Raw genomic sequence first — 26,858 nt, 5'->3', positions numbered from 1 at the left:
CATGTTTGCCCAGGGGGTGAATGGCTTTGCCAGTTATCATCTGTTAAGTGAATCCTGGCTGGAAGCTACAAAGAACTGAGCCTTCCCACCTTGTCCATGCAGGATGGGTTCAGGTACCTGTAAACAATCAGGTGCCAAGGGGAGAGAGCAAAACACCAAACTATGCAAGCAAATGCAATTTACAACGAGCAGAAACAACTGATCTGTCCAGTCCAGACAAAGAAGAATTACAGACTGAGTAATGTTTAACTGAGTCCAGCAGAGAAACAGAAATGCCACGTTCTTGAGGCACACAGCTGCAAATCAGGCTACTGCACTCTTCATCTCATTCAAAATGGCTTTGCTCAACACCCATAAAAAGCACTGTTGTGCAACAGGATTTGAACTGGCAAGGATAACATTGTGAATGTTTTACTGTGTAAATTGCTAAGGTGGCAGGGTGCCTGTCCTTGCCCTGCACTGTCCCACACACTAACCTAAAAACAAGGACAGGTATCCCTTTCTTTCACTTAGTGCTTGCATCTGCACCTCTTCCCCTGGCACTGTCCTTCTCTTAATGTACTCCACTCCCATGGGCTTGTGTCCAATTTCCAAAGCCCCCAGGAGCCACTTGGCACCCCCATGAAGTCTGGAGGAGAGCTGGGTGGCTGGGGCACAGCCATGCCTGGTGTGCTGGTGTTCCCATGGTGCTGCACAGCCCTTGCTGGCAGCCTCCTGGCACTGAGGGACACAGCGTGGCTCGGGCTTGTCGTGGCTTGTCACCACCTCACCCTGACAGCAGCACCTAGATTGGTTTTCTTTCATCATCCTCCCTCCCTCCCTTCCCCAAAGCAGCTCCTTTCTGGATGATATGGAAAGGAGGGAGGTGTGAGCAGGGGCACAGAGAGGCAAGGCAAAACACAGGGGGCAAAGGGAAGGGTTTTGTGTCTTCTTCACCTTCCCTTTTTTCAATTAGGGGACAAGACAGCCCTTCAGCAGTCCCCTCTCCTCCACAGAACCTGGCAGGCACCTCTGCTCACCTCCTGCCAGCCCCACTGGCATTCCCTGCCCTCTCCAGCTGTGCAGAGCAAGGCTGCTCACTGAAAGCTCCAAAAGGAAAACAGGGATGGGAATGATGAAATTTCTCTGTGGTGACCAGTGACATGACCTGAGGGAATGGCATAAAGCCATGTCAGGGGGAGTTTAGGTTGGATATTAGGAAAAGGTTCTTTAGGCAGAGGGTGGCTGGGGATGGAACAGGCTCCCCAGGGAAGAGGTCACAGCATCAAGCCTGACACAATCCAAGAGGTGTTATCAATACAGTCAGGCATATGGTATCAACCTTGTGGTGTCCTGTGCAGGCCCAGAAGTTGGAGTTAATGATCCTTGTGGGTCTCTTCCAACACAGCATATTCTGTGATTCTAGGAAATATCTGTCCTGCTCCCTGCACTATCTCTTCCTCTTGGACAGAAAATATTCATCTTGAGAACTGCCACACCACCCCCTTTGGACAGCACTAAATCATCTTAAAATTAAAGTGCTAACTGAAATGGCACCTTGTCTCTGTCCCTTTGCAGTGAGTGGAGAGAGAAAAAGGAAGGGCAAGTGCAATGAATGCCAGAATGCTTTGGGAGGAAAATACACAGCTCAAAAACCAGAGTAGTACTAAGCTTAACAAAAATAGCTCATCATTTGGATCCTGTGATGATACTGGATGTGCATCTACCATTGACTGAGTCAGTGAGATGCCATTTCTCTGAGAGCTCTTGCTCTCATTCTTGGCCATAAAAAAAAAGCCATATAAATAACATATGGTACAAACAGCATCACTGACACCAAAGTTTTGAAATACCTCCAAGCTAACTACTAAAACCAAGCCACCTGTCCAGTGACTTCCACTTGAGCTGTTCCACTTCATCATCCCTGTATTATTATGTTGATGGGACGCCATAAATCTACAGAGTCAGAGAAGGCATTCCATCTGCCCTGAAAAAATTACCCTCTAGAGAAGATGAGTGAACTCAAGGCAAAACCCCTCAAGAGGTAGCTCATCTTAGCCTCAGAAGTTGCTTAGAAAAGGAGGACTGAGGGAAACACTTCCAGAGCAGCTTTTGCTTTGTGGTTAGCTGTGTGAACATGATAGAAGGATGGTGATGTATATTAGAGATTCTTAGAATCATTAAGGTTGGAAAAAACCTCCAAGTTCATTGAGTCCAACCATACATATTGTGGTTGGAGAAACAGCTTGGGCCTGTCCTATGCAAGAGAATTTCTGAGTGTTCTCTGAACAGCCTGGACACTTGTCAACCTAATTACATGACCAACTGCTGCTTAATTGAGGCTCCATTACCTTTTTTTTCTGCAGGTCAGTAGTCTGCCTAGTAATTTTCTGTTGCAATGGAGGCCTTCTTACTGCAGGGCTCAAAGATCCGTCCAGGCTCTGGTTCTCTAACTTCTTCTGTTTGTGGAAGTTTAGCCCTTCTGGCTCATTCCTCTCTGTGTTCCTCTCTGGGAACGTGTCCCACTTTGTACAAGGCTTTGAGGAAGTCAGCTTTCCCCAGACGCTTCAGTCAGCACTGGCAAAAGTTTATTTGGGTGTTCTCTGGCACCCAGTAAATGGTGAGCTGATCTCTGGTGAGCAAAGAGACTCCTCTCAGAACTAACAGTGAACAGGGGCAGGAAGAAGATCCCACCCAAGGGACCCTGCTGGAAGTGACAGCCAGGGAGCCTTGGGCTTGCCCTTCCCAGTGCCCTTCTTGCTGCTCCTACCCCAGGCCTGCAGCAGAGCTGTTTATGCACCCCATGCAGCCCTTCATTCCAGAAAGATCAACAATCAATATGGGGTGGGGATAGGGTGGCACAGCTGAAGCATCTGCTGTGGAGTCAGGACTTCCAGCTGCTACATGAGGCTTTCCTACTGACCTGCAAAATGAGGATATTTTGAGAATTAGATGATCCTGAACACATGATTTTAACCTTAGTAGGGAGAAGTCTCTGGGGGAGTGTGACTCCGACATAGTTAAATTGTAACTATTAGTTATAATTTAAATTTATTGTAATTTTGATTTTATTTATATCTATCATGAGGATAGATAGATCATTGTAGTATTTATATATTATATATATATATATAATATATATATATATTTATAATAATTAATATTACTATAATGGAACTCATAATGTTTTTATTATAATTTAATAAAAGACTGATTTATATAGTCCTCATAGTTGTAAGTTTCTTGCTAGAAATGCTCACAGAAATGTTTCTAGATAAGGCAGTATGTGGAAATTTGACTGAATAGAAAACTACCAAGCAAGCTACATGAAGAAAATGACAGCTGTATTGCAAAAAATGTGTTTTAGCTGATTTATTAATAATGTTCACTTATTCTTATATCTAATCAAGAGACTCCTCAAAGTCTGGGAACTTGCTTTTTCACAGGACTGCTTTGGCTTGCTCTGCAAATTCATCTCTGCACTGCACACACCTCCAAAAGAGTGCAGGTATACAGCACAAAAATTACATTGGATTTAGACACTGATGCAAAACCCTTTAACCTGCAACAACCTCATTGTGCTGCCACATGGATGTCAATGTTTAGGTATTTACAAAGAAGTTTCATAGAATCATAGAATAGTTTGGGTTGGAAGGGACCTTAAAAGTTTGACTAGTCCAACCCTCTGCCATGGGCAGGGACACCTTCCACTGGCCCAGGTTGCTCAGAGCCCCATCCAACCTGGCCTTGAACACTTCCAAGGATGGGGCAGCCACAGCTTCTCTGGGCAACCTGTGCCAGGGCCTCACCACCCTCATAGGAAAGAATTTCTTTTTAATATCTATCCTAAGTCTGCTCTCTTTTAGTTTGAATCCATTCTTCCTTGTCCTATGTCCCTACAGGACAAGGAGGAAAAAAGGACCTCCCTATAGGGACTAGATTTCTTCCCTCTACCCTGCTTGGAAGAACTTTATGAGTTAATGTTTGCCCAGCACATTCAGCAGATCAGCTTCTACACAAACCCTGCCCAGATTCAGGGCCTGCATGAAGCTGCTGTTTCACCTACACTGCTTTGGTGGAGGGCACAGAACCAGAATGGGGCAGCCTGGGCTGATCCCCACAGGGTTCCTGTCCATGTCTCCTGCCCCTGGACAAGGCACAGTTTGCACAAGGCCTGACTGCAGATTTGTCTGGGATTTGGATGGGGTTGGAGGATTGCTCCATCCTCATTTCCTCTTGCTGAACTTTCCCATTAAATAATATGAGTAAGGCTGAAGAGAGAAGACAAGAGTATGCATAATGATTAGGGTCTCAGTGTGTGGGGTGCTGTTAAGTCTTCACAAGCAGAGAAGGGAACCTGAATTTGAATACCCCAAACAGCCAACAAGGCTTTACATAAACCACTGACACCCTTCCTGAAGAAAAGGATGACTCCCTGGTCTATTTCCCATGTACAACACTTCCTTTTTTCAGGATCAAAGGCTGTCAATCTCACAATTGGTAGCACTAAACCAATCCCAAATACTGACAATATTATTTCTCTGTTACCATTTTTCCTCAGTTTACAGGGAGATCTGCCATGGAACAGCTCTCCCAGCACTTCATATATATCATGTTCAACTTTTTATTCAGGATTGTGGACAAAGTAGGCAAAATTAACCTCTGGATTCTGGATTGAGTCCTGGGGTGTCCTGTCCCTATTCCCCCTAAGAACTAAAAAGTAACAAAGAGAGACATACACTATTTTTTCCCAGCAGCTTCAGTCCAGCTTTCAGTCCTGCTTCTTTGCACTCCAAATTAGGTGGGAATACAGACACTTCTCTCTTCTTTATGTACAGAAAGAGCTCAAGTTCAATGGGTCTTTTAAGGCTGCAGAAAGTCTGGCAGGAGAAGGTGTGATGCAAATTGAACACCAGTGGCAGAAATATCCAATGGTTTACCACGTGTGGATGAAGGGAACCAGCCAGGCCTGTCTTTGAGAGATGGGGAGAGCTTCACCCTGGGCTTGCTCTGCCTCCATCTCAAACTATGGCAGCCTGCTCATGCAGAAACCCTCCGGTTCTCCGTGCTCAGCACTGTGAGTAAGATGTTTCACAATTAATGCCAAGCTGATGCAAGCAAAGTGATGTTACACAGAAACTGAGCACTGCCATCCAAATCCAGCACAGGAATAGATAAAGGGGTGTCGTTAGAAAAGACACCTAAAACTTAACCTCTTTCCAGATGAGGGCATATAAGATCTTTCCTTTATTAGAAATACTATGAACCTAACCACAAATGGAACAATTAATTTGTGTATATTTCCACAGGTGTTAATATTGAAATGAAGAAAATGAGGCATTTTTTTGACAAAACTTCTCAAGGCTGGTATCTTATTTCAGTTATGTTTTTGCTTCATCTACATATTGAGCCTCCATCCCTTATCAAAGTATTGTGTTTGCCCTTTCCATTTCAGATATATTTTGTCTACACACAGCCTGTGTGTTCAGCATTTAATTCAATAATGTGTCTTTCCCAGGGAACTGGTTTTTTTTTCACCTTTCAAATTCAAATTCAGCCTTTTTAGTCCTGATTGGAGCTGGCTTCTAATTCGATAATGTTTGGGTGATGAATATTGCTAAATTTATTTGTAGCTGTCTGCTCAGTGCCTTTCAGAGACCTTCTCTGGGTTTACATGGGAAACTGAGAGGGGCTTGGGGAGATGCAAATTTTTTTTTTTTTTTAAACATGAAGGAATATGTGTAATACTTGAACAATATTTGGTAAATACCACCCAAACAATCTTTGGTCTGATCAGCTGGAGATAATAATTGTCTCCCTCTACAGAGGAGGACAACTTTGGCAATAGCAGATTGGCAGTAATATTCACAGGTTTTGTACAGTTCAACCTCTCTACACACTTAGAGCAGAACCATTTATCCATTTTCCTTCTTCACAAATCCACAGCATCCACAACTCCTACTGACTTAGATACAGGTCCTCTGGTGTGGATTTAAGTGCTCAATTCAAGCTACTAGTTAGCTGAAAAGGTAAGCCAAAACAAGCAATTGACAATGGTGAAATTAAAGCTCGGGGCTGTTTATTGGTCACTCCTGCAAGTTATGCTACAACTGGAGAAGGATTACGAATCCTGTTTGGTTTAGGAAGGAACGAATGATTTCATCTCCAAACCTCATCCGAATGTACTCCTGCACTGATGCAGCCATGTGGCAAATGCCCCAGAACGACTGTATTGTTATTTTTCAGACGGGAAAGTTGCTGACAGCGGCGGGCGCTCACCAGAGCATCCGGACGAGCGCGGAGCTGCTGTCGCTGTGAGCCCCTTGCAGCCTCTGCGCGACACCGCATCCCTGCCATCGACCTGCGGGGAACAAGGCACCGCGTTTGTTTCCCAGGTGCACACGAGCATTTCCCAACACCCTGACCAGTTCCCTATGCCTGCGTGACACGATGCTTTGACAAGCCACACAGGCAGCCACAAACAAAGCTTTCCCGGACAGGGAGCGCCACGAATCGGGAGCTGCTCCCTTCGCCTGGCATTTCCCTGGAGCCTGCCGGGCGCGGGGCTCCTGCCCATCTCCCCATGCACATTAACGGGGAATGTGGGACCGCCGGAGCAGCGACCCCCGCCCTCCCCGAGCCCACCTCATCCTTTCCCACCGCGGGACCACCCTCCCCCGCCCCGCCCCCTCCCACTGACACCGCGACCGGGCGGTCCCCGTTCGCTAGAGAAGCCCAGCCCGGGGGGAGCCAGCCCAGCGCGGACAGACGGCGGCTGTCGCCGCCCCGCTCGCAGCACACGCTCCTCACGCCTCACCCGGCCGCCCGCGCCCCCCCCGCCCGCCGCCGCACGGACCTCACGGGCCTCACGTCCCCCTGCAGCCGCCGCGCGCGCCGCGCCGGGCCCGCCCCGCATTGGCCGGAGCCCCGCCCGAGCCCGCCGCCCATTGGCGGAGGCGCGGGGCGCACGGGCTCCGCCAATGGGAGCGTGGCGGGGGTGGGGCGAGCGGCCCGGCCGCGGCCGGGGGCGGTGGCGGCGGTAAACAGGCGTGCGGGCCCGGGCCGCGGCCGCCGAGCCGACCTGAACGGACCAAGCCGAGCTGAACCGTGGCCGCTGGGCTGTGCCGGGCCAGGGTATGGGAAGCGACCGCGGCAGTGGAGGGGCCAGGCTGGGCAGGGGTGGCCTGTACCGGGCTGTGCGGCGGGGTGGGGGCAGCGGTGCCCCCGGCAGCGGCGGTGCCCTCGGCAGCGACGGTGCCCCGGCTGTGGGAGCTCGCCCGTTGCCATGCGGGAGAGCGGTGCGGGTAGGGATGCGTGGATGCGGAAGGGTGATGGCGGCACCGGCGCTGCCGCGGGGAGCACGCCGGTGCCCGGCGCGGCGCCTCGGGCCGGGGTCGCTCGCCCGGGGCTCGTTCCCCAGCGGGGGGACGTGTGTGGGGTCCGGCGGCCGATGGCGGCAGCGGGGCTGCGGGGCTGCGCCCGGGCAGGAGGAGCCCGGGGCTGCGGCCTTGCCGTGCCCTTGGCCGCGTCCCGGCGGGGCGAGAGCGGGGCCGGCCGGGTCCCGCCTCCTGCCCGCGCTCGGCAGCGCCGGGCCGGGAGCGGGACCGGCGCCTCAGCGCAGGCGGGGAGATTTGCGGGCTGAGCGGGGAGCGCAGCCCAAGGGGGATCGGGAAAAGGGTGGAATTCCCTGCCCTGCTCCGTAGGGAATGCGCCCTGCCCGAGGATATGGCGCGGACCTGGTGCTGCGCTGCTTTCCGGGCTGCTCCCGCTTGCAGCCTCGCTGCTCTCTGCCGCTGGGACCGATCCGCGCGTCTGGCTGGAGACGGCTGTAAAATAAAGATATTGGTTGTTCTTTAAAGCTTTGCTTGTAGCTGAAATGGGGGTAAATAAAACCTGTGAGCCCCTTGGTAAAGTGCCTGAGGAAATAATCTTTCTTTCTATAGGCAAACAGGCTTGTGAAGTCTTTGTAACAATGTGAACGGGAACTGATGGGGAGATACTTAGTTTTAAACAGACACTGAACAAGCGACCTATAGATAACTACAAATATGAAAGTTTGGTTTCAAACAACATTGTATAATGTTGTTTTCATGGTTACTGATCATTTTGATTTTTGCAGGACTGTATCATAAGAAATAACACTATTTCTAATAGCCCAACAAGGTTATGTGCCACCCGGCAGGGATGTAGGTGGGGAGATTCTCTGTATTCCCCTCCATGCAATGAAAATCCATGCTTTGTGGTCACTGTTGGGAAATTAAAGATTTTCTTTCAACAACTGAGAGTATAATTTTCCTAAAAAGAATTTACCTAACAATTTAAGATTTTTTTTTCTGAGTTGCTTGTCTTTTAATTATATTGTTTTACTAGACTCAGGTGTATTAATTAAGAATATGCAGAATAAGTCTTAGCAGTGGGTGTAGGAGGGTAGTGGCCAAAGTCAATAGTAGCTCAATAAAAGACTTAATAAAACAAGGGATTAAGATATTGTTCTTTATGCAGACTGAATGCAGATTGGTGTCTAAAGGTATATTGGTAGTTTTGCATTTCTCTGTCATGGGGTAAGAACATTTATGTGTTATCAGAAGGAGTTTAATTCACAGGAACTGCAGCTAGCAAGAGCAAGCAAGAACCTTCTTGCTCTTAGACCAGGAGAGTTCTTTTTGTATTTTGTACATGTTTTTTTCATTGCTGTTAAGTAGCAGTGACATTGGTAACCTTGAATAAAGTATGCTTAGAATAAACAGCTTTATATTGTCCAGTCTTACTTGAGATGGAGGAAAAAAGTTGGCTGACCTGCTGTGCTTTGACAGTGTCTCCCTTTTAATAATGAGGCAGTGAGATGAGCAGAAGAGAAGGCCAGATGTGGAGAATTGCCTCCTTTACTATCTGAGTACTGATCACCTTGTTTCATTCCTGCCAAGGGGAATTCTGTGCAGTGCAGCTCTGGTTAATTCATTTGTGATAATAATAGCTCAATGCATCCATGCAGCAAGTCCTGGACTTTTTTTGGCTTCTAGTCTTCCAGTAGTCCTTTTAAAGGCAGGTTGTTTCACACCCTGTTTGCCAGGCTGTATTGTTTTTCTGGAAACTGAGAGGGAGGAAGGGACAGGAGCTGAATTCCTGCTTCTTAATTTTTTCTGTTAAAACTAGTTGATTGCTTATGGAGTTGGGATTTTTGTAGGTAGAGGTTGGTGGATTTTTTTCTGTCTGCATGTGTTTTTTCTTCATTGTTTTTAATCTAGGTGCAAGGGATGACGTGTGCCTCATGGTCTGTCATCTTGTGTGTCAGTGTGCATGGGATAAATTGTTTGATCCAGGTGGTTTGCCAAATGCATCTCAGGACTTAGCTTGGTGCACAAATAAGCATTTCTCCTTTTCCTTAAATCTGTCCTGCTGGGTGAACAGTCCAGCCTAGGATGGAGGCAGTGAGTCTGAGCAGTATTTAGCAATCACATCTCCAGTGTGATGTAGGTCTTCTCATCTTCTCCCTTTAGAACTGCAAGAGAAAGAAGTCTGGAGGAGGAGCCTTTTTGCCTTAAGGAGCTGTATATTCTGGAGCAGAGTAGCTTCTCTTTCAGCTTGTTTTATAAAAGTGCTGCCTTGTGCTAAAGGTGCCTGCTTTCCTTCAGGATCTGAAGAAGAAAATCAGTTATCTGGAGCTAAAATACCAGTTGGCAGTGAAGCTCGGTAGTTTGAGGGCGTGGGTTCAATCACTGCTTTCTCACCCAGCAGTGAAAACTCATTTTATAGGCACATTCCTATCTTCACATTCAATTTTTTGTCTTTAGCTTCTCAGTTGTTTAGATGCCACTTGTTTTGTTCCTCTTACCTCCCCTTCCCTGTATGGTAGATGGCAAAATTAAATCAGTCTGAGCTGGTGACAAAGACCCAAGAAATAACTGAATACACAAGTTTTGCCCTTTCTTTGCACAGTTGTGTTTCTGCACTTTATTTTAATGGCTTTTGTGTTTTGTCAATCAGTAGAAGTATGGAGCTAAATAAAGCATGTTCAGTTCCCAGCTATCCAGTCTCTGAAATGTTCTGTGTGCTTCTCACAGCATAGAAAATGACATTACTTGCTCTGAAAAACTTAGCTGTCAGTCTGTGGAGCTGGCTTTTAGAAACTTTACAAGTTTATATGTTTACTTAAACAAGTCTGCATGCATATCTACAGTTTAAAAACATTTTTTTTTCTTTTTTCTGGAAGCTGCAGAAGACTTTGTCTTTTTTGTGAAGACTGTAGATTCTGTATGTGGAGGCATGGGGAAAGATGATCTGTATGGTCCTAGAGCTGTTTTGTGATGTGCAGGTGATAACTTCCACTTACAAAGTTCTCCTGCTGTGTTTGTTTTTCCTCTGTAGTTTGTCCTGGTTTTTGGTGTAGATTCAATTTTTATGTGGCTCCTTTCTTTGCTATTCATGCTTCCTTTTTAACCAGTTGCATGCCTTGGTTTTTTTCTGGGTCTGCTGAACAAGTGAACCATGAAAGGGTTTGGGGCGTTGTTCTGAATGTCACAGCTCTCCTGCTGTCTGGATTGTGCCATTTGGAGGGATTAAATCCTCATCCTAATTTGATTTGGTCAAAGTGCTCCTCAACAGAGTACTTGGGATTAGAGAAGAGATGGCAGAAGAATGACTGGGCATTAAATTGCAAGTGGATTGAGTGTTTCCTTTAGAGAACCTTTCTGAAATCAGTAAGCCTGATAAAATTTTACATTGCACAGCAAAACATTGTGGAGCATGGCCTTTCAGAACTCACTTGGAGTTTGGGGATTTTTATTTTTTTTAACTGTATAAGATGCAAAAAGCTTTGGTTTTTCTAGTTTGGAAAGGCAATGTATTTATACTATGCAAATGTGATTTCATAAAGTCTATACATGGAGAGCATGAACAATTGTAGATTACAAATTCTGTATCAGGTGTGAGAGCTTGCAGGTTAGGCTTAGCTGTGAGAGAAATATAGAGCTCATTACTCTCATTTACCCTAGTGTCAAAAGTACCTTTGTGTGGGGAGCAGGAGCAAACAGAAATAACTTGTCTGTGGCAGAGCTGCCATGCAGGAGCTGTAGGTTCTGACAGACCATGTTCCCCTGCAGCACAGAGATCATCTCAGGTCTTCTTTTTTTTGCCTATGGTCCTCTTGTTGCAGGGAGGATTTGGCACAGCCAGAAAAATGGAAGCTCTCACAGCCAGGGCTCTGGTGTGTCAGGGGGCTATGAATAGAGCAGGATGTGTTGTAAGTTGCTAAATTGGAGCTTAACCCCAGTTTCTAGGGCAAGGTTGGAAGCCATGAGATCGATGCAGACAGGAATGCCTGCAGGATCAGTAGTGGGATCAGTGGCTGTGGGGTTTGCCTGCTGCTCCCAGAGGGGACAGAGGGGTTGTTCTCAGCACAGGAGCTGTAGGTTCTGATAGACCACGTTCCCCTGCAGCACAGAGATGATCTCAGGTCTTCTTGAGATGGTCTTTTTTTGCCTATGGTCCTCTTGTCGCAGGGAGGATTTGGCACAGCCAGAAAAATGGAATCTCTCACAGTCAGGGGGCTATGACTAGACCAGGATGTATTATAAATTGCTAAATTGGAACTTAACCCCAGTTTCTAGGGCAAGGTTGGAAGCCATGAGATCGATGCAGACAGGAATGCCTGCAGGATCAATAGTGGGATCGGTGGCTGTGGGGTTTGCCTGCTGCTCCCAGAGGGGACAGCTCTCAGCACAGGGGGTGTCTTTGCCACCCAGAGAGACCTGGGGGGGTGCCACTTACACACTTGGGGAGTGCTGTGCAAGGCTCTGTCCTGGTGTACACAAAGGGTGATAAACAAAATCCCTTCTTGTTCCTGAGGAAGAGCAGCTGCACAGCTCAGTTACAGGCTGTGTCTAGCTCTTAGAGAGGTTCTGACTAGAAGCCACTGCCAGAGTGGCATTTAATGGTGACTGTTGGCAATATATGGCTTAGGTGGTCAGCAAACCAGCTCTAAATCCTTGTTTGTGTTTGATCTACAGAGGTGGGTGTTTAGAGGATTCTTAGGGATAGGCTGGGTGCTGTGAGGATCACTACTATCACTATTGTTGCCAGCCCTATGCCTGACAAGCAGGGTAAGTTTGGGTAGATCACCTGTTCTCTTTCTCTAAAGTAGACAACTGTGGTATCAGTCCCCTTTCCTGAGCTTTTTGAGAGCTATAAGTGAAGAGGGTTGTGTGTTTCAAAGCAAGAGGAAGAGCTGCTATTTTTCTCAAGACTTGCGCATTAAGTAGTGTATGTGAGGCTAAAGGAATCAGCACTTGTTTGTGAGGCACAGCACTTTATCAGTTTCTAGTTCCTAAATTAACCTTGGTGTGCTTTTGGAAAGTCAAAACTTCCAGTAAAAACAATTGTACCATAACAGTATATACAAAAAATTAACTGCAAATTGATAACCTCCTTAATTTATACTTTATATTCAAATTCAGAGTAATTTATACTTTATATTCTAATTCAGGGTACAATTTATACTTTATATTCTAATTCAGGGAAGCTCTGTTGATTCCTGTGCAGAACTGTGCATCAGAGAGAGCTGGGCTTTGATGATCTCCTCTGCTCTGATGCTGAAGTGACTGAGAGAATAGAGCTGCTCTGCAGACTTGGGGAAGGTGTTTGTAGGTGTTTGTCAGATTTTGTTTGAAGGTCAGTGTTTGGGTTTGATCAGTGAAGAGCTTTAGTGTAACCTTTTTGTAATTACTGCTAGGTAGAGTTATTCCATACAAATGTGGGGAATTTATCTTCTCAAGTAATGCTGTATGTTACCATTGATGGGGTGACTTGGAACTAGTGAACTGTGCTTTTGTGTAAACTTGCCATAAACCTAAATTAAGGTTTCATCTTGCAGTAGTTCTGTTCTTAAGTACATGCTTCAAATATTGCATCTGCCAGAATCTCATGTTAATCTGTGTGCTCGGAGGTCATGCTCTGTTTTGATTTTAATATACTGTTGTCCTTGTTGCTGAGTGAAAGATCTACATGCATGGGAAGTAACATGAATAATTCTGATCAACTCTGGATTAATGTGATTAAAGTTACACTTAAGGCTTTTGAGCTAGGCAGAGGATCCAGTGCAATGAACTTAAAGCACAGCCCACTACATAAACAGAAGAGAAAACCCTTTTTTTTTTCCTTGTCCTCTTATTCTTTATTCCTTTCCTCTTGGTAACAGAGGTAATACAAAGATTGTGTGTTGGGTATAAATACAACTCCAGCTTGAAATCCATCCCCATGGCCCAAAACTTTTTGCCTTGCAATTGGGATAAATGGATGTTTTTTTAAATTATTATTTTGGGCCCCCAGCTGCAAAGACTTCATTCTCAGGAGCAGATAGAGATCACAATGAGCAGTGACCTTAGCATCACAGCAACTGAGTTGGATCTACCTCAGTGTAGCAGCAAACAGTGTGTGCCCAGGGCAGGATTTATTGGTGTACTGTGCCAAGGCATATCAGGAGTGACCTGTAGTGAGGCTTGTGCTCTCTTAATTGTGGTAAATCTTAATCGTGGCTAAATTATTTCCAGGTCTGTGTAGCTTATTTCCATCTGTGGGTAGAAGGGGACTGTGTTAATTCCAGATATGTGGGCTGTGACTATGCTATTGCATTGTCCAGAGAGAAGTAAACAGCACTGTTGGTCCAGAGCATTCAGGGATGTATCTGTGCCCAAAATAAAGCAGGCCTTGCTGAAGTGTCCAAGCATTCTTTTCACTCTTATGTGTGTCAAGCCATTTATGGGGAAAATTAGGTTTTGAACTAACTGTCATTTGCCAAAAATGAGTGCTAAACCTTCTGAATTTTGTTGGAAAGAGGCATTTGTGTGCCTAGCAGCCCATTTTTATCAGTGTGGGCACTGCTATTGTAGTGATTAGGGAGCAAACCAGTTCTGCTTGCCCTTCAGAGGTGTTTGTTTTAAATGGCATTGGCAAAGTGCTTTGTGGAAGGGTGCTTGTAAAGCAGCTTTCAGAGACTTGCTGAATTCAGCTTAAGGGGGCTTGAGTGCAGGCCACAGGGCAGGATCAAATCTAGGGGTCCTCACTTCTCTCACAGGTCACATCTTTAAAGACATTTCTTTTGGAGCTGCAATGTATTGGAGTTATGGGGAAGGGAAGAAGGAAGGATAAGCAAGGTGGATTTTCAGTTTAGTTTGAAGGATGAGAGCAACTTCTTCCTTTTAAAATGCTGGTTTTGTGCCCTGCATGGTTAAAATTTGGGTCAGCTGCAACCCAAGGAATCCAGCTAATGAAAATACATCTAGGCAGGGACCTGGCAATTTGGTATCAAAGGAACTGGTGGGGAGGTGTGTGATGGAACTGAAAAAGGCCATGAATGAAAGGATCACATGAAAGGGTTGGTATGGCAACAAACATAAAAAGAAATGGGAAAAATTCTGTAAAAGAACAGTTACAGAGCAGCTTAATGAATAATAGTTACATTGAACTTAGTCTACTTTTGTTTCCTGGCCATGGAACAATGTCCTGAGTATCTGGCCTTCTGCATCTTGTTTGTGGTGTTTATTATTTTTATTTCATTATGCTCTTGCCACACTTGCTCTGATGGTGTGGGTGGTTATAACACTGAAGCCAGGGTTTTAGTCCTTGTTTAGATACAACTAAGATAACAGTGCTTGTAATAAAGGATAATGGAGAGAGGGAAGATGTAGAGGCTGTTTTCTTGATATGTGATATCTGATTATCTGCCTTACTACCTGTCCAAGCTGGTATTATTTTATTGTTTTTCATTTATTTAGAATAAAAGTTGAAGATAAAGAAGGCAGCTAAAACTGCAGACCTGATGGACGGAATATAGGCTGCTGTAAAACTGCTCTGGTTTTGTTTGGGGGATTTTTCTGATGTTTTTTCTTTGGTCAGTTATTTTGTGTTATGTTGTTTTGGTTTTTAAATTATTCAACAATGTTTGGTAGTAGTAGTTCCCATAAACTGAAAGAGGCTGTGTTGTCACACACAGAAAACTTTCAGATACGTTTCTGCTATTTGTATGATTAGAAATCTTGTGTTTAAACTTGGTCCATCCTATATATATATATATCTATATATATGTGTGTGTGTGTGTGTGTATGCATGTGCATATGGATATCTGAGTAAAACTTTTCACTGTACAAGCATCTGGAGGAAAGCTCGTGGAGTCTCAAGCAGGTCTGTGTGTCTGTAGGAGCACACATTAGCACATGGAGAACTCATATTAGCACATGGAAAAGAAAGGGAATAAATGGAAGAATGTTTTAGAGTGGGACAAATACATGATTTCTCGTGTTGGTTGTAGTGAGGCTCTTGGTTTCTGTTATTGGCCTCTGATAAGTGATAAACAAGCTGCACTTGCTTAGACCTTCAGTCCAATAGTCTGGAATGTTGAAAACGGAGGAAACACTTGGCCGGCAGTGGCTCCAGAGAATGGTGGGTTGTGAGGCTGATTGCTGCTCACAGGAGGATCCCAGCACTGGTTTGGTTTTGCTGTTAGAGCAGGGCTCTGAATCAGGTGGCATCTAAGCTGCAGGAGCCCTCTGCCCACTGTGTGTGCCTTGCCTGCTGTCTGAGGGTGCCTTGGCTCGAGTTTCCCAGTGCTGGAAGGTGTGGGGGTTTTCCAGGGGTTCATTCACCTGGGAGAAGCTTGCTAAGCCAAATCTGTGACCCTGCCTATTTTTGGAAAAGGGCTCAGGATCCACACTTGTCAGCCCTCTTCAGGCCAGGTCAGAGGCACTCTGACAGCTTGTGCAGACACCACTGACCTGTCCATGCCCTGTGCTAGCAGTGCCCCACTTTGCTTGTGCTAGATAGAGAATCCTCAGGGAGCAAGTCAAGTGTGATACAGACTTTGTACACTTGGACTAATTCCATTTGGAACCACTCCCTAAATCTCCTTCTGATAAAGCTTGCTTGTACTGTATTTATTGATTTAGCAGGGTAGGAATAGAACTTGTCTTAGGGGGAAAAATGCCTTGCCTGCTGTCTGTGCTGGGTATTAACACGAGTGTAGTTGTTTGGTACAGTACCAAACTTCTCAGAAGTGTGTGCTTCCTGTCTCAGTTTTTGAGGTTTTGTCCTTGCTTGTGCTTGCTTATTGCCTTTTTGTTAAAAAAAAAAAAAAAGTAATTTTCCTAATGTTTGGGTTTTGGTTTATTTTGTTGGTTGGTTGTGTGTTTTTTTTTTTTTTTTTTTTTTTTTTTTTTTTTGTGTGTGTGTGTATGTAGTGTTTTACCTTCTTGATAATGTAGCATATATTTTATTTAGAATAATAATGCTGTCTTTTGGCAGCACTGCATAGGAGCATGTTGCTGATGCTTCTGAGCTAACCAACCACTTACCTGGTACCTAGGTGGTTACAGCTGCTGTGCAGAGCAAGTGGGGCTGGTAAAATGGAAGTCAGAGAGAGATTGGTAAGAATTTGCCCTGTACAGTGTCTTGTAGCCAAATCTGTGCAGGGCAATAGGTCCTCTTTGCATGTTGATATATTTAGCAGTGCAGGGTTGAATGAGTGTTGTGCAATGTATGTTTTCTACTGGTGGCTGCATTAGCTTCCCTGAAATTTTGTTTGGAGATTTATTTCTTTTAAAAAGCACACATTTAGCATGTCCTAACTGGCACTTTATGACAAGGTCTTTGGCTGGTTTGGGGTGAAAGAAGTGTATAGTTTTACTACTATTGATTAGTAAGAATACATGTTAAAAGTGGATTTGTTTTTGTGTGGGTTGTCCAAGTCTGTATTGGCTTACCTTTTGTTGCCCTTCTTGGGATGGAGGAAATGAACTTTTTTTGCACTCAAGCTTTCCTTGCTGTTAATACTTGTGATCACAAAAGCACTTATTTCTTAATAGTGGCAACCTTTGAATGGTCTCATTTCAGCTGGGACAGTATTGGGTTATTGGCTGATTTCTTTGACTGGCTCTGAATTGCAGGGACAGCCTGCAAATAAATGCTTTGGGTGAGATCCATGTGGAAATTTCCAGTGTGAAGATGTAGGGGTAGAAAAACACTTCCTGTTGACAGAGTAGATTTCCTTGCCTGACAGGCAACTTTTGAGTTTAAAAGTGCTTTATACAAGGTTAAAACAAATTGTAGTGGTTGAACTCAGAGAGATGCAGGAGTAACACTTCTTAGAGGTCTGGAGCAGATGGATAGGTCTTGTAGTGAGAACCACAGAAAAATGACCTAGGTGGGCTTGAGTTTTATTTTTGCAGCTAACCTGTTATGCCCAGATTCCTTGTAAGCCCTTGACTGTCCTTTTAGTGCACTTACAACATGTAAGTGTAACACTCCTGGCTGCAATGCTTGTTCCAGATTTTGATCACTGATAAAACAGTGGTTGAACAAATGTCCCAGTAACTGGGCTTTATCCTGCATTTGCATAATAATGTCTCTCTGAAGTTCAGCTGTAGTAATCTGTGCAGTTCCTGTGTGATTGCAGCAAATTTGTGTACTTAGACAGAAATTTAGCTTTAGCAGTCCATTCTTCTCCTTCATGACAGGTGCAGCAGACATGTTTGAGACAGGGCATGTGTTTCCTGAGAAGGTAACTGGATCCAGGTGCTTGTGGTCTGCAGCTGGATGCAATGCTTTGTGTGCTTTGACTCAAGACCACTTGTACCACATCAGTTTATTAACATTTATAGTTGAGTAGATGTGCATGTTGACAAGTTATCCTCTAAAAATTGGTTGATAGCTGTGTACCTACCTAGGAAATAAATATGTGACCTTAGACTAGTGCTCTCTACCTAGTACAGTCAGAACATTTTTTTTTTTCCTCTCCAAATCATTAGGGAGACTGCTGTATGGGCAAGGTTGGAGCTTAGTCAGCATCTTGTTCCAACTGCATGCCTCTGTGTTCTGTGTCAGTAAAGATGGGAACATGTGCAGCTGAGCCAGTCCTGGAACTGTGACCCTGTCTGTGCTTGAAGGGTGTAGCAGATGAGTGAAATAAGCAGGTGAAAATCTCCCCTGCAAAATGGTTTTGCACCCAAAGCACTGGATTTCTTTTACATGAACCACAGTGATGTAGGAGAGCCACTGTCCTGAGCCTGAGCTTGGTTCTAGACTGAGCCAAATGAGTTGATGGAAATTACTCTTGTCAGACACACTCTGTCCTCCATCCTGCAGTGCCCAGTTTTGTATTTGAAGACACTGAAGTGGCACAGGCTGTTCTAAATCTGAGATGGATCCTCTTGAAAAGGAATAGGGGCTAAATCAAAAATTGACTGTAGTGCAGCACTTTGCAAATGCTGTGGTAGGTAGGTGTTGTGAGATGCTTAAACTTCCAGTTAGAAGTAGCAGAGTGAGCTACAAGTTGGGGACAAAACAGACTATGGAGCAGGCTGCCTTTGGAGGATGGACAAAGCTTAATCACTGGTGTGGGAGTAAAGAAATTCAGCTATGTAAAATGAGCAGGCACAACTGCAGGGCAGGGATGGAATGTGACAGTGAACTTCATCAGTGCTATCAGGATCTGAGAACGTGTTCCAAGGCTCCAAAATAATGAAAGGTCAAATGTTTATGTTTTTAATCCACTTCTAACATCTGGAAGGAATCAAGACAATCTTTGTAGTGTTTACCGACATTTACTGTCTTTGCTTGCCTTGGTGAATGGCAACTTGGATATTTGTGCAGAGTCCTGGAAAGTCATCCTAACTCATGAGAAGAAGGAGAATTCTCTTTTCCTGGTAAGATCAGCTATCCAGGCCCTCAGGCTGGCCTGGCTGCTCCCTGGGCTGCAAACAGGTTCCCATGGTGGCTGCTTGCCAAAGCAGGAAGAGATTTTCCAGGCATCTGCTACCAGCTCTTAGGGGACATGAAACCTGCTGCAAACTTGTTCTTGACATCTTGTCTCTCTGCTCCCTCTCCCTTTTTATCTTTCAGCACAGAAATTCATCAGTCATGGCGGGTGATGCCATCATGGTCATGAGGGGCTTGACCAAGCTGAGTAAAGCCATCCTGGAGACCCAGGCAGGGCAGCTTCGGCAGGTGCTCCTCGGGGGAGATGCAGTCACCATTGCCAAGACTCTCCAGGCCACTGCTGAGCAACAGTTCAGCTCTGCCCTGGGCAAGGTGCAGGTGAGCAAAGCTCTTTGAGCACACTCTAGTCTGATGCTTTGCTTTTTCTCCTGGTACTTTTTTTGGTTTTGTTGTGTGAGTGTCAGGGAACTCACGTCTTGAATGAGAGCCTAGTTCTGAAGTGTGGGATTGATAACAGTAATGTTGCAGGGCTCTGGGAATTCTTTGGAATTTGTGGTGTGTGGAAGGTGCTTGAACAGGAATGGGAGGGGAATGTTAGTGTTTCCATTACTGAGTGTTTAAGACACGCTGAATAAGAAAAGTTCCCATCTTGTTAAAGATCAAGCTCTTGCTAAGACTGGTCAGCAACTTTGTTATTTAGTCTCCTTTAAACTTTGGGCATTGATTTGCATCTCTTTTAGAGTGCACTGGATTTATCTCAGTGCTGCTTCCTTTCTTGGCAGAATTGGTGCACGTGATATTTTTCAGAGTGGCTCAGGTTCAGGTGTTTGCACATTCACCACTTACAGCCCAGGCTGGAATTTTGGAACTGGCTTTCAAATGAGGAACATAAGGAAAGGCAGACAGCAGCTTCTCTCATCAGAGATGGGATAGATTTATAAAAGCTTCACATCTGCTGTGCTGCCATCTTTTGAAAGCAAGGGGCTTATCTGTGGTACTTCTCTCTCATCATTCTCTGGAAGGAGTGTGTAGCTCAGATGATCATTTTTGAAGCAGAAACTAAGGAATGAGATTTTGATGGTTTTTATGCAATGAGCAATCTATAGCTTCAGTCCTACAATCTGGGCCAGTGCTTTCTTGGTTCTGTTTAAGCTTGCAGTAGAACTAACTTGGATGTTTGTTTGTGGGATAGTGCTTTGTCTTGTCATTGCCTGCCTCTTGCACCCAAGAGGAGAGATGTTCTGTTTCTGTGCATGTTTCTTTGCACAAGAGAAGCCCAATGAGCACAACTGCAGAACACTTGTCCTGCTTTAGGTAAAGGGATTGCAAGAGAAACTCTTGCCAAAGCAGAGCTCAGTAAGAAATATAAACACACAGAATTTTCTGTTTTGAAGAGAGGAAGATGTTTTACATTAATTGGCAGTGGTTTAGCTGTCTGGCATGTTTCTAAAAATTTGGTATGGAGGCAAGGGAGCTTTCTTGCTTGTAATCACTGGTCAGTATTGTGAGCCACAGTTCCCATCTGTAAACATTTCTCTCCTCCCCCACTGTGATGTTGAGGTTCAGAATAGTATGAGACCTGCTGAATAACAGGAAAGACCATGTTCTGCTTTTTTTCTAAGGAAGGGAAATGTAATTAGTATTTAGGAAAGAGCCCAAAATATGCTGCCTGGTTGCCTGACCACAGCAGGATTTAAAATCCTGTTGATAGCCTGTAACAGTCATCAGTTATTTTATGGTATTGCCACTGCTGAGATCGGTAACTAGAGATAATGCTCTGCTGTTGATTTTTATTTATGTATTTATTTTTGACTGAAAAGTGTTAAAAAATACCTGGACTTTGTGGGGCAGCTTTTGCAAGGTTAGGACAGAAAAGAGTGTCAGGAGAAGCTTGCCTGGAGTGTTGCTGTGCCTGATGCTGTTATCCTTGCTCCAGGCACAGAATTTTATTTATTTTGGGATGACAACACATAGTTTGGTGGTTGAATAATGGAATGTGTTTTGCAGTTGGCAGTGTTATGACTGTGAAGGGCTGAGCTTACTCTGCCTGTAAGTAGGTATCTGGTATTGCTTCAGGTGGCTTTGGGCTTGGAAGTGCTCATGTTGTGTGACTGAAAACAGGGTGGGAGGAAGGAAAACAACATTATTCTTATGTGATACTGCAGCTCCAGTCACCTGTTGTTTCTGAGCAGTGCACTGCTTCTAGTGAACTCCATATTTAGTGACCCTCTCTGGCAGTGTATGTAAAAACAGGGTGTCTCCAGTTATGGATATTTGAGAAACTGTTAAAGAATTTGTCCCATCAGTGGAGTTAAAGGGTTGTCAGGGATTCCAGGCATCATCAGTGTCTCTTCCTTTTTTCTTGTCTCTTACTGTGAATGTCTGCAGCGCCAGAGTCTCTGTCTCTACAGTTCTTTACTGTGGAGACATGACACCCAGATGCATGCTCATCTCTGAGGACCATGGGTGGGTAGGGAGCAAAGTTTAAGATCTTTTCTTCAAGTATTTCAATTCTTGTTTGCAGGAGCTTGGCAAACAGCAGGAGAACTTTACTGACCTTGGTGAGGATTTTGGGAAAGACTATGACTTCTCAGCCAGAGAGCCATCAGATGCTCCAATGGACTTCTCCACTGCCCCTGGCAAGCCTCAGGAACACAGCACTGAAGGCCCTGCTTATTCCTACACAACAAATGGACCTTTTAGAAATATTGATGAGACTGGAGATTCTGGCATGGGTCAGAAGCCTTTCCCTCCCAAAATGGATGCAAGGTTATTTGGAGGCATTAGGGACCCTGGAAATCCTTTTGCTACTGCCTTTGGACAAAATAGAGCTTTTCACCAAGACCATTCCTCTGTTGGTGGATTAACAGCTGAAGATATTGATAAAGCCAGACAGGCCAAAACAGGTTCAGGACAGAAACCCTACAAGCAGATGGTATGTTGTTTTAATTAAGGATTCTCACTACTGTGATGTCTGTACCAGATTGCCCTTACTCACCTTCTCCTATGTTTCTCTCATTTCTTCCTCTTCCACTATTCCCTTTTTTGCAGGGAAAAGAGGGAAGTGTCAGTGCTCATTAATCCTGTGATATTTGCTCTGTTAATAGCTTTTCAGTCTCTCTTTTCACACTTGCTCCCTCTGTGTCAGATAATCTGATGTGAGAGGATGTTTAAAAAGTGTACGTAGGCTTAGAATTGGACCTAAGCTCCTCACAGTGGAGGCTGTGGCTTCCTGTGTGGCATCTTGTAGGGGTGGAGGCAGTTGTAGGGGTGGAGGCAATGCTGCCCTGAGCATAAGTAGATTGGAGAGTAGCACAGCTCACAATTTTCACTTTAGTGCTTCATGCCCTCGTGTGAGTGCAGAGCCCACAGTGCAGATACTTGTCACCTGCTCTGACCTTGTGCTCCTTCCCCACATCCAGTATCAGATGCCACTGGGCTCACTCACTCAGGATATTGGATGTAACTGTACACTTAGCTGCTCCTGCTGCTGTGTGTGGGGGAACTGTCCACAGTCCTGTGAATTACAGTTCTGTGAATCTGATGACCCTCCGTGAGTTCTAATGCCATGCATGGAAGGGAGTTTGGGTTAGCTTTGTTTGGCTTCTCCAAGTTCAAAATACAAGGGCTGCTGAGTTGAAAGTGAAAATGGGGTTTCCCAACATGGTTATCAGCTCTTCTGTCTTTCCCACCTTCCTGTCCTCTCCTCTGCTCAGTGTGCATTTCAGTTCAGGATGTGTCTGTTCTGATCTGTATTCCCTTGAAAATCCCAAGGGTTCAAGGAAAGCTTTCTGCAGCATGGAGCTGTTCAAGTGCTCTGGCTTGTGCTCTGACTTTGCAGGTGTCTGAGCATGTGCCCAGTTAATTTGTGGATTTCTTGTTTTGTTTTTCCCCTCTCTCTCTCTCCCCCCTGCAGCTCAGTGAGCGGGCCCGGGAGAGGAAGGTTCCAGTCACCAGGATCGGCCGCCTCGCCAACTTCGGAGGTGAGTGTGCACTGCCAGCCTTGCCATGGCACTGACACTGCTGTCACAGCTGCCTGTGACAGGGCTCCTGCTCTGCACCACTGGGGGGTTGCCTCTGCCATCCTATTTGCAGTTCAGCTTGCTAACAGCAAAGTGCTTTCCCACAAACAGCTCCATCTGGGCTTTGTCATTGCTCTTTAGTTTGGGGCTGATGATTTGGGGGGTGCATAGCAGAGCTGTCATGGTGACACCTCCATGTGGGCTGTGCTGTTCTAATGGGAGACTGGGGTGCAGGCTGTTCCCCAGCCTGTACAAATACCCTGGTCCTGCACATGTGATTGCACTTTGAGGACTCTCCCAGTCCTTACAGTTTGCTGTTACTGTCAAGCAGAGACAGCTGGAGCAGCTGTTATTCTAAGTAATCTTTCCCCAGTCTTATCCTTGCTACTTCTGTGAACAGTGTTTAAATATAAAACATTTCCTCCTGGTATTCCTTTTTGAGCATGGGGAGATGATAATAGTCAAGGTTTGATTTACTAAGCCATTGCTTGTAGACCATTTTCTCCCAGGAAGAATGTAAATTCTGAGCTTGTAAGATCAAGCTAGCTGAAACTTAAATGAATTCTACTTGCAGAATGGGACTTACTATATCAAAAAGCAGCTAAATATCTTAAGTAATATTGACAGATGATGCTTATGTAATGTATTGTATCCAAAATCATCAAAGGACTAAACATGTTCCTAAGGAATAAGGTATCACATATTGCCAGTGGAGAGATGAACACAGCTAGTGCTACTTAGGTAATCCTCCTTGGATGAGGAGTCTGTGTTTTGCTGTGGTTGGGGTTTTTTTTGTGACTCTTCTGTTTTGAGATGATAGTGGCCTATCTAGGTTGTGAACAGTCTGTTGTGGCTCTTGTGATTCTCTTCCACAAAATTTGATAGAGAAGCACATGTACAAAGTAGACATCCTTGTGTTACAGATCCCAGAAGAAAGAAAAGTAACCTGTCAAATGTAATTCAAATCAACTATTATATTAAAAAAACAATTACTATGTCTCTGTGTGTCCTCTTGTCAGACTGATAGGCACACTAGGAGGAGTTGGGGCAGGGGCTGATCCTATGCAGTGCAGGAATAAACAGCAAGTGAATTTTGTGATAAGTTTTTCATGCTTGTCAGATCTCTTTAACCCTGTAGTCTGTTGCAGGCACTCTGGCTTCACAGCATGCTTATTATTCCTTAGGGGAAGCAGGGTTCATGATCTGCTTTTGGAGTAACAAGGCATTACTTTAAAACTCACTTACAATGTTCCTAAGCTCTAGTAGCACACAGGTGTCCATTCTAATCTAGCCTTCAATGCTAGGGGAAATATCCCAGCACTTTTAGCTGCCATCTTCTGAGTTCCTCTGTTGCTGCTTGCTGACAGCTGGTGGATGTGAAGTGGCAGATGACCAAATTTTCTGTGAACTTTGGGTTCCAGTGCTGTTGCTTTATGCTCCAGCTTTTGGCATCCAAGGCTGTTGTGGGAGGGAAGGCTAACTCATCCTTCTAGGGGAAGTATAACCTGTCTTCTCCTAACCTCAAGGTAAAAACCAAAACAAATAGCCCCCTCAGACCAAAACCACTAAGGGAGAGTAGGAAAGAAAGATTGCTTATAAGCAGCATCTCCAGACATCTCTGTGTCATTTATTTTTGTTTTGGTCTTGCTACTCTTCTTCCAGTTGTCTGCTTCATGTGAGTAAAATGGCTGGCAAGAGAGAGTGCTTGCTTTTAGAGGGCTGCTGGGGGAAAATTCTTTTGCAGAAATTGTTCAGATTCTCTGGTCTCTGCAATCTCATGTTAGCATTCATTGCTTATCTTTCCCTCTGAATTTTAATTTGCAACAGCAAAGAGAAGCAGTACTGTCAGTACAGTGGCTTAGCAAACAAAAAATTTGGTCTATATGTAATTTATTTCAGTTTAAGATATCCCTTGCTATTATTTTGGGACTTTCTACAAGGACCTCTGGTAACAGGATGAGGGATAATGGCTTTAAACTGACAGAGGGCAGGCTTAGATTAGTTATAAAGGTTATTATTATAAAGGAATAAATCCTTTATTCAGAGGGTGGTGAGGCACTGGCACAGCCTGCCCAGAGAAATTGGGAATATCCCATCTCTGGAGGTGTTGAAGGCCAGGTTGGATGGGGGAGGATAAAGAAATATTGCAGGAAACATCACTGTTAACCTGTGGAATATTAGTGAGCCAGCTGTGTCCTCACTTCCTAGGACATTCAAATGATGAGAATCAGCCAAGGAATGGCAGAGGTGGGGGGTGATTATTTCCTGCTCTACTGCCTGGCTCTTTACATTGCCTTAGAAATAACCAAGGGCAGGAGGCTGCTCCATGTCTGTGAGGGAATGTAGCTTAAAGCAAGTAAACTTTTTGTGCACGAATTTTCTTGTGTGCTTTGGGATGCCATCTTCATTTGAAGACCCCAAAAAATCATTCTGGGAAATAAAGTGGTTGAGGTGGATTCTTCTCCTACAATATCCACACCAGTCAAACTAGCATTTGATTTTTTTTTTTTTTAATAGAATCAACTTTCCCCCTTTATTTCTATATTCAAACAGTATTATTTTAATGTTGGATAGGATGGAGTGATGTTGAGTAGGTCAAAACCAGAGTTCATATAACTGTTCCTGGGGTTCAGATAGCTAAATTCCCATGCTATTGGCATGATCCCATCCCTCCTCCTGTCTTTGAATGTTTTCTTTCATCCCCTTCAGTGTTATGGGAGTGTTCAGCTGTGTCTCAGCCGTGATGTCCATCACTCTGGGAGTGATGGACAAATTAGCAACAGGAGGCAAAAATACTTGGACTGCTGAGTTTGCCTGGCTTCTCACTTCTTCTGTGGGCAAAGAGCATTTTACTGGAAAGATTGAAGATCATGTTTTCCAACACTTGCCTGTAATACTGAGCTAATATTGCTCTGTGACCAGCACAAGATCCTCTACTGAACTTCTTAGTCCTTTATATGTATTTTTATTTGCTTCTAGCAGCAGCCAGAGTGACTGCTGGTAGGTCTATTTATAGTACTAAATAGCATCCTTGATTTTTATTTATTTATTCTTCCCAGGATTGTAATTGACAAAACAGATTTTTCTGCAGTTTTTTGTTCCATGCTTGTTTTGTAGCCTGATGGGTCATCAGTTCCACTACTCAGTTCTTAATGTTTTTTTTTTTTTATTTCCATTCTCCCTTCCTTGCCTTATTTGACTTTTCTAAGCTGTTCCTGTCTCCCTTAATCATATTCCTGGTTTCTAAGTTTATTATTTTAATGATATAATAAGATTCTTTTGCAATAAAGAAAATTCTGGAAGCTTGTGGTGAAGTCTAGATTTAATATGATTTTAACAAATTTGAAAAGAAAAAAATCAAAAACCTTCTCTGCTGAGGTATGATAGTAAAGTATATACAGACCTGACAGCTGCAGGATTCATGTGAGTGGATTGGGTTTGCTTGTCAAGGGTTTGGCTGCAGGGTGGCTTCTGGGAGAAGCTTCCAGAAACTTCCCCCGTGTCCAGCTCCAAGGTGGCTCCAAGCCAAGGCCATCAGCACTGGTGGCAGAGCCTCTGGGATAAGAGTTAAGAAGGGAGAAAAACATCCAGAAAAAAAATGCATCTGGAGAGAGGAGTGAGAGAACCAGCCCTGCAGGCACCAAGGGTGGGGAAGGAGGAGGTGGAGAAGGTGCTGCAGATGCTGGGGCTGAGATTCTCTGGCAGCCTGTGGTGAAGGCCATGGTGAGGCATCTGTGTCCCTGCAGCCCAGGGAGGGCCACAATGGAGGAATTCCACCTGCAGCCCATGGAGGAGCCCCCAGGGAAGAGATGGATGCTTGAAGAAAGCTGTGTGAAGCCCCCACAGGAGCAGGTTCCTGGCAGGACTCGTGCCCCTGGAGCAGCCTGTTCTGAAGGATTGCACCCTGTGCTGGGGCAGGCTGTGTAGAACTGCAGCCCATGGAGAGGACTCTCATTGGGGGAGTTTGTGGAGAACTGTCTCTGTGGGAGCAACCCCACACTGGGGCAGGGGCAGAGTGAGGAGTTCTCTCCCTGAGGAGGGAGGAGCAGAATTCAGGAGTAAAGTTAAGCTCAGAAAGAAGGGAGGAGTGTGTTATTCACATGCCCTCTGAACAGAGAGAGATTTCGCTTTCTCAGGATTCTCCTGAGAGAAGCA

General features: G+C 44.9%; 1 protein-coding gene and 1 long non-coding RNA gene across 2 annotated transcripts in view; one reads left to right on the top strand and one right to left on the bottom strand.

The window, feature by feature from the left end:
• Window positions 1–6,036: 6,036 nt before the first annotated feature.
• LOC139587380 (uncharacterized) lies at window positions 6,037–6,930 on the bottom strand. The gene is made up of 2 exons (XR_011678381.1): window positions 6,836–6,930; window positions 6,037–6,340 (listed from the first exon to the last, which is right to left on the bottom strand). It is a non-coding gene; the product is annotated as an uncharacterized lncRNA (long non-coding RNA).
• Window positions 6,931–6,962: 32 nt separating this feature from the next.
• COQ8A (coenzyme Q8A) overlaps window positions 6,963–26,858 on the top strand; it is a 43,745-nt gene continuing 23,849 nt past the window's right edge. Inside the window, exons 1-4 of the mRNA XM_071421631.1 lie at window positions 6,963–7,113; window positions 18,865–19,059; window positions 21,206–21,616; window positions 22,598–22,664. Coding sequence (XP_071277732.1) covers window positions 18,883–19,059; window positions 21,206–21,616; window positions 22,598–22,664 — 655 coding nt within the window. The 5' untranslated portion in view covers window positions 6,963–7,113; window positions 18,865–18,882. The remainder of the gene's footprint in view (window positions 7,114–18,864; window positions 19,060–21,205; window positions 21,617–22,597; window positions 22,665–26,858) is intronic.

Source organism: Agelaius tricolor, unplaced genomic scaffold (assembly GCF_023055355.1).
Source record: "Agelaius tricolor isolate 1412-34295 unplaced genomic scaffold, bAgeTri1.0.p SCAF_1, whole genome shotgun sequence".
Classification (NCBI taxonomy): domain Eukaryota; kingdom Metazoa; phylum Chordata; class Aves; order Passeriformes; family Icteridae; genus Agelaius; species Agelaius tricolor.
Note: the sequence above shows the minus strand (reverse complement) of the source record. Positions and strands in the feature narration are given on the sequence as shown.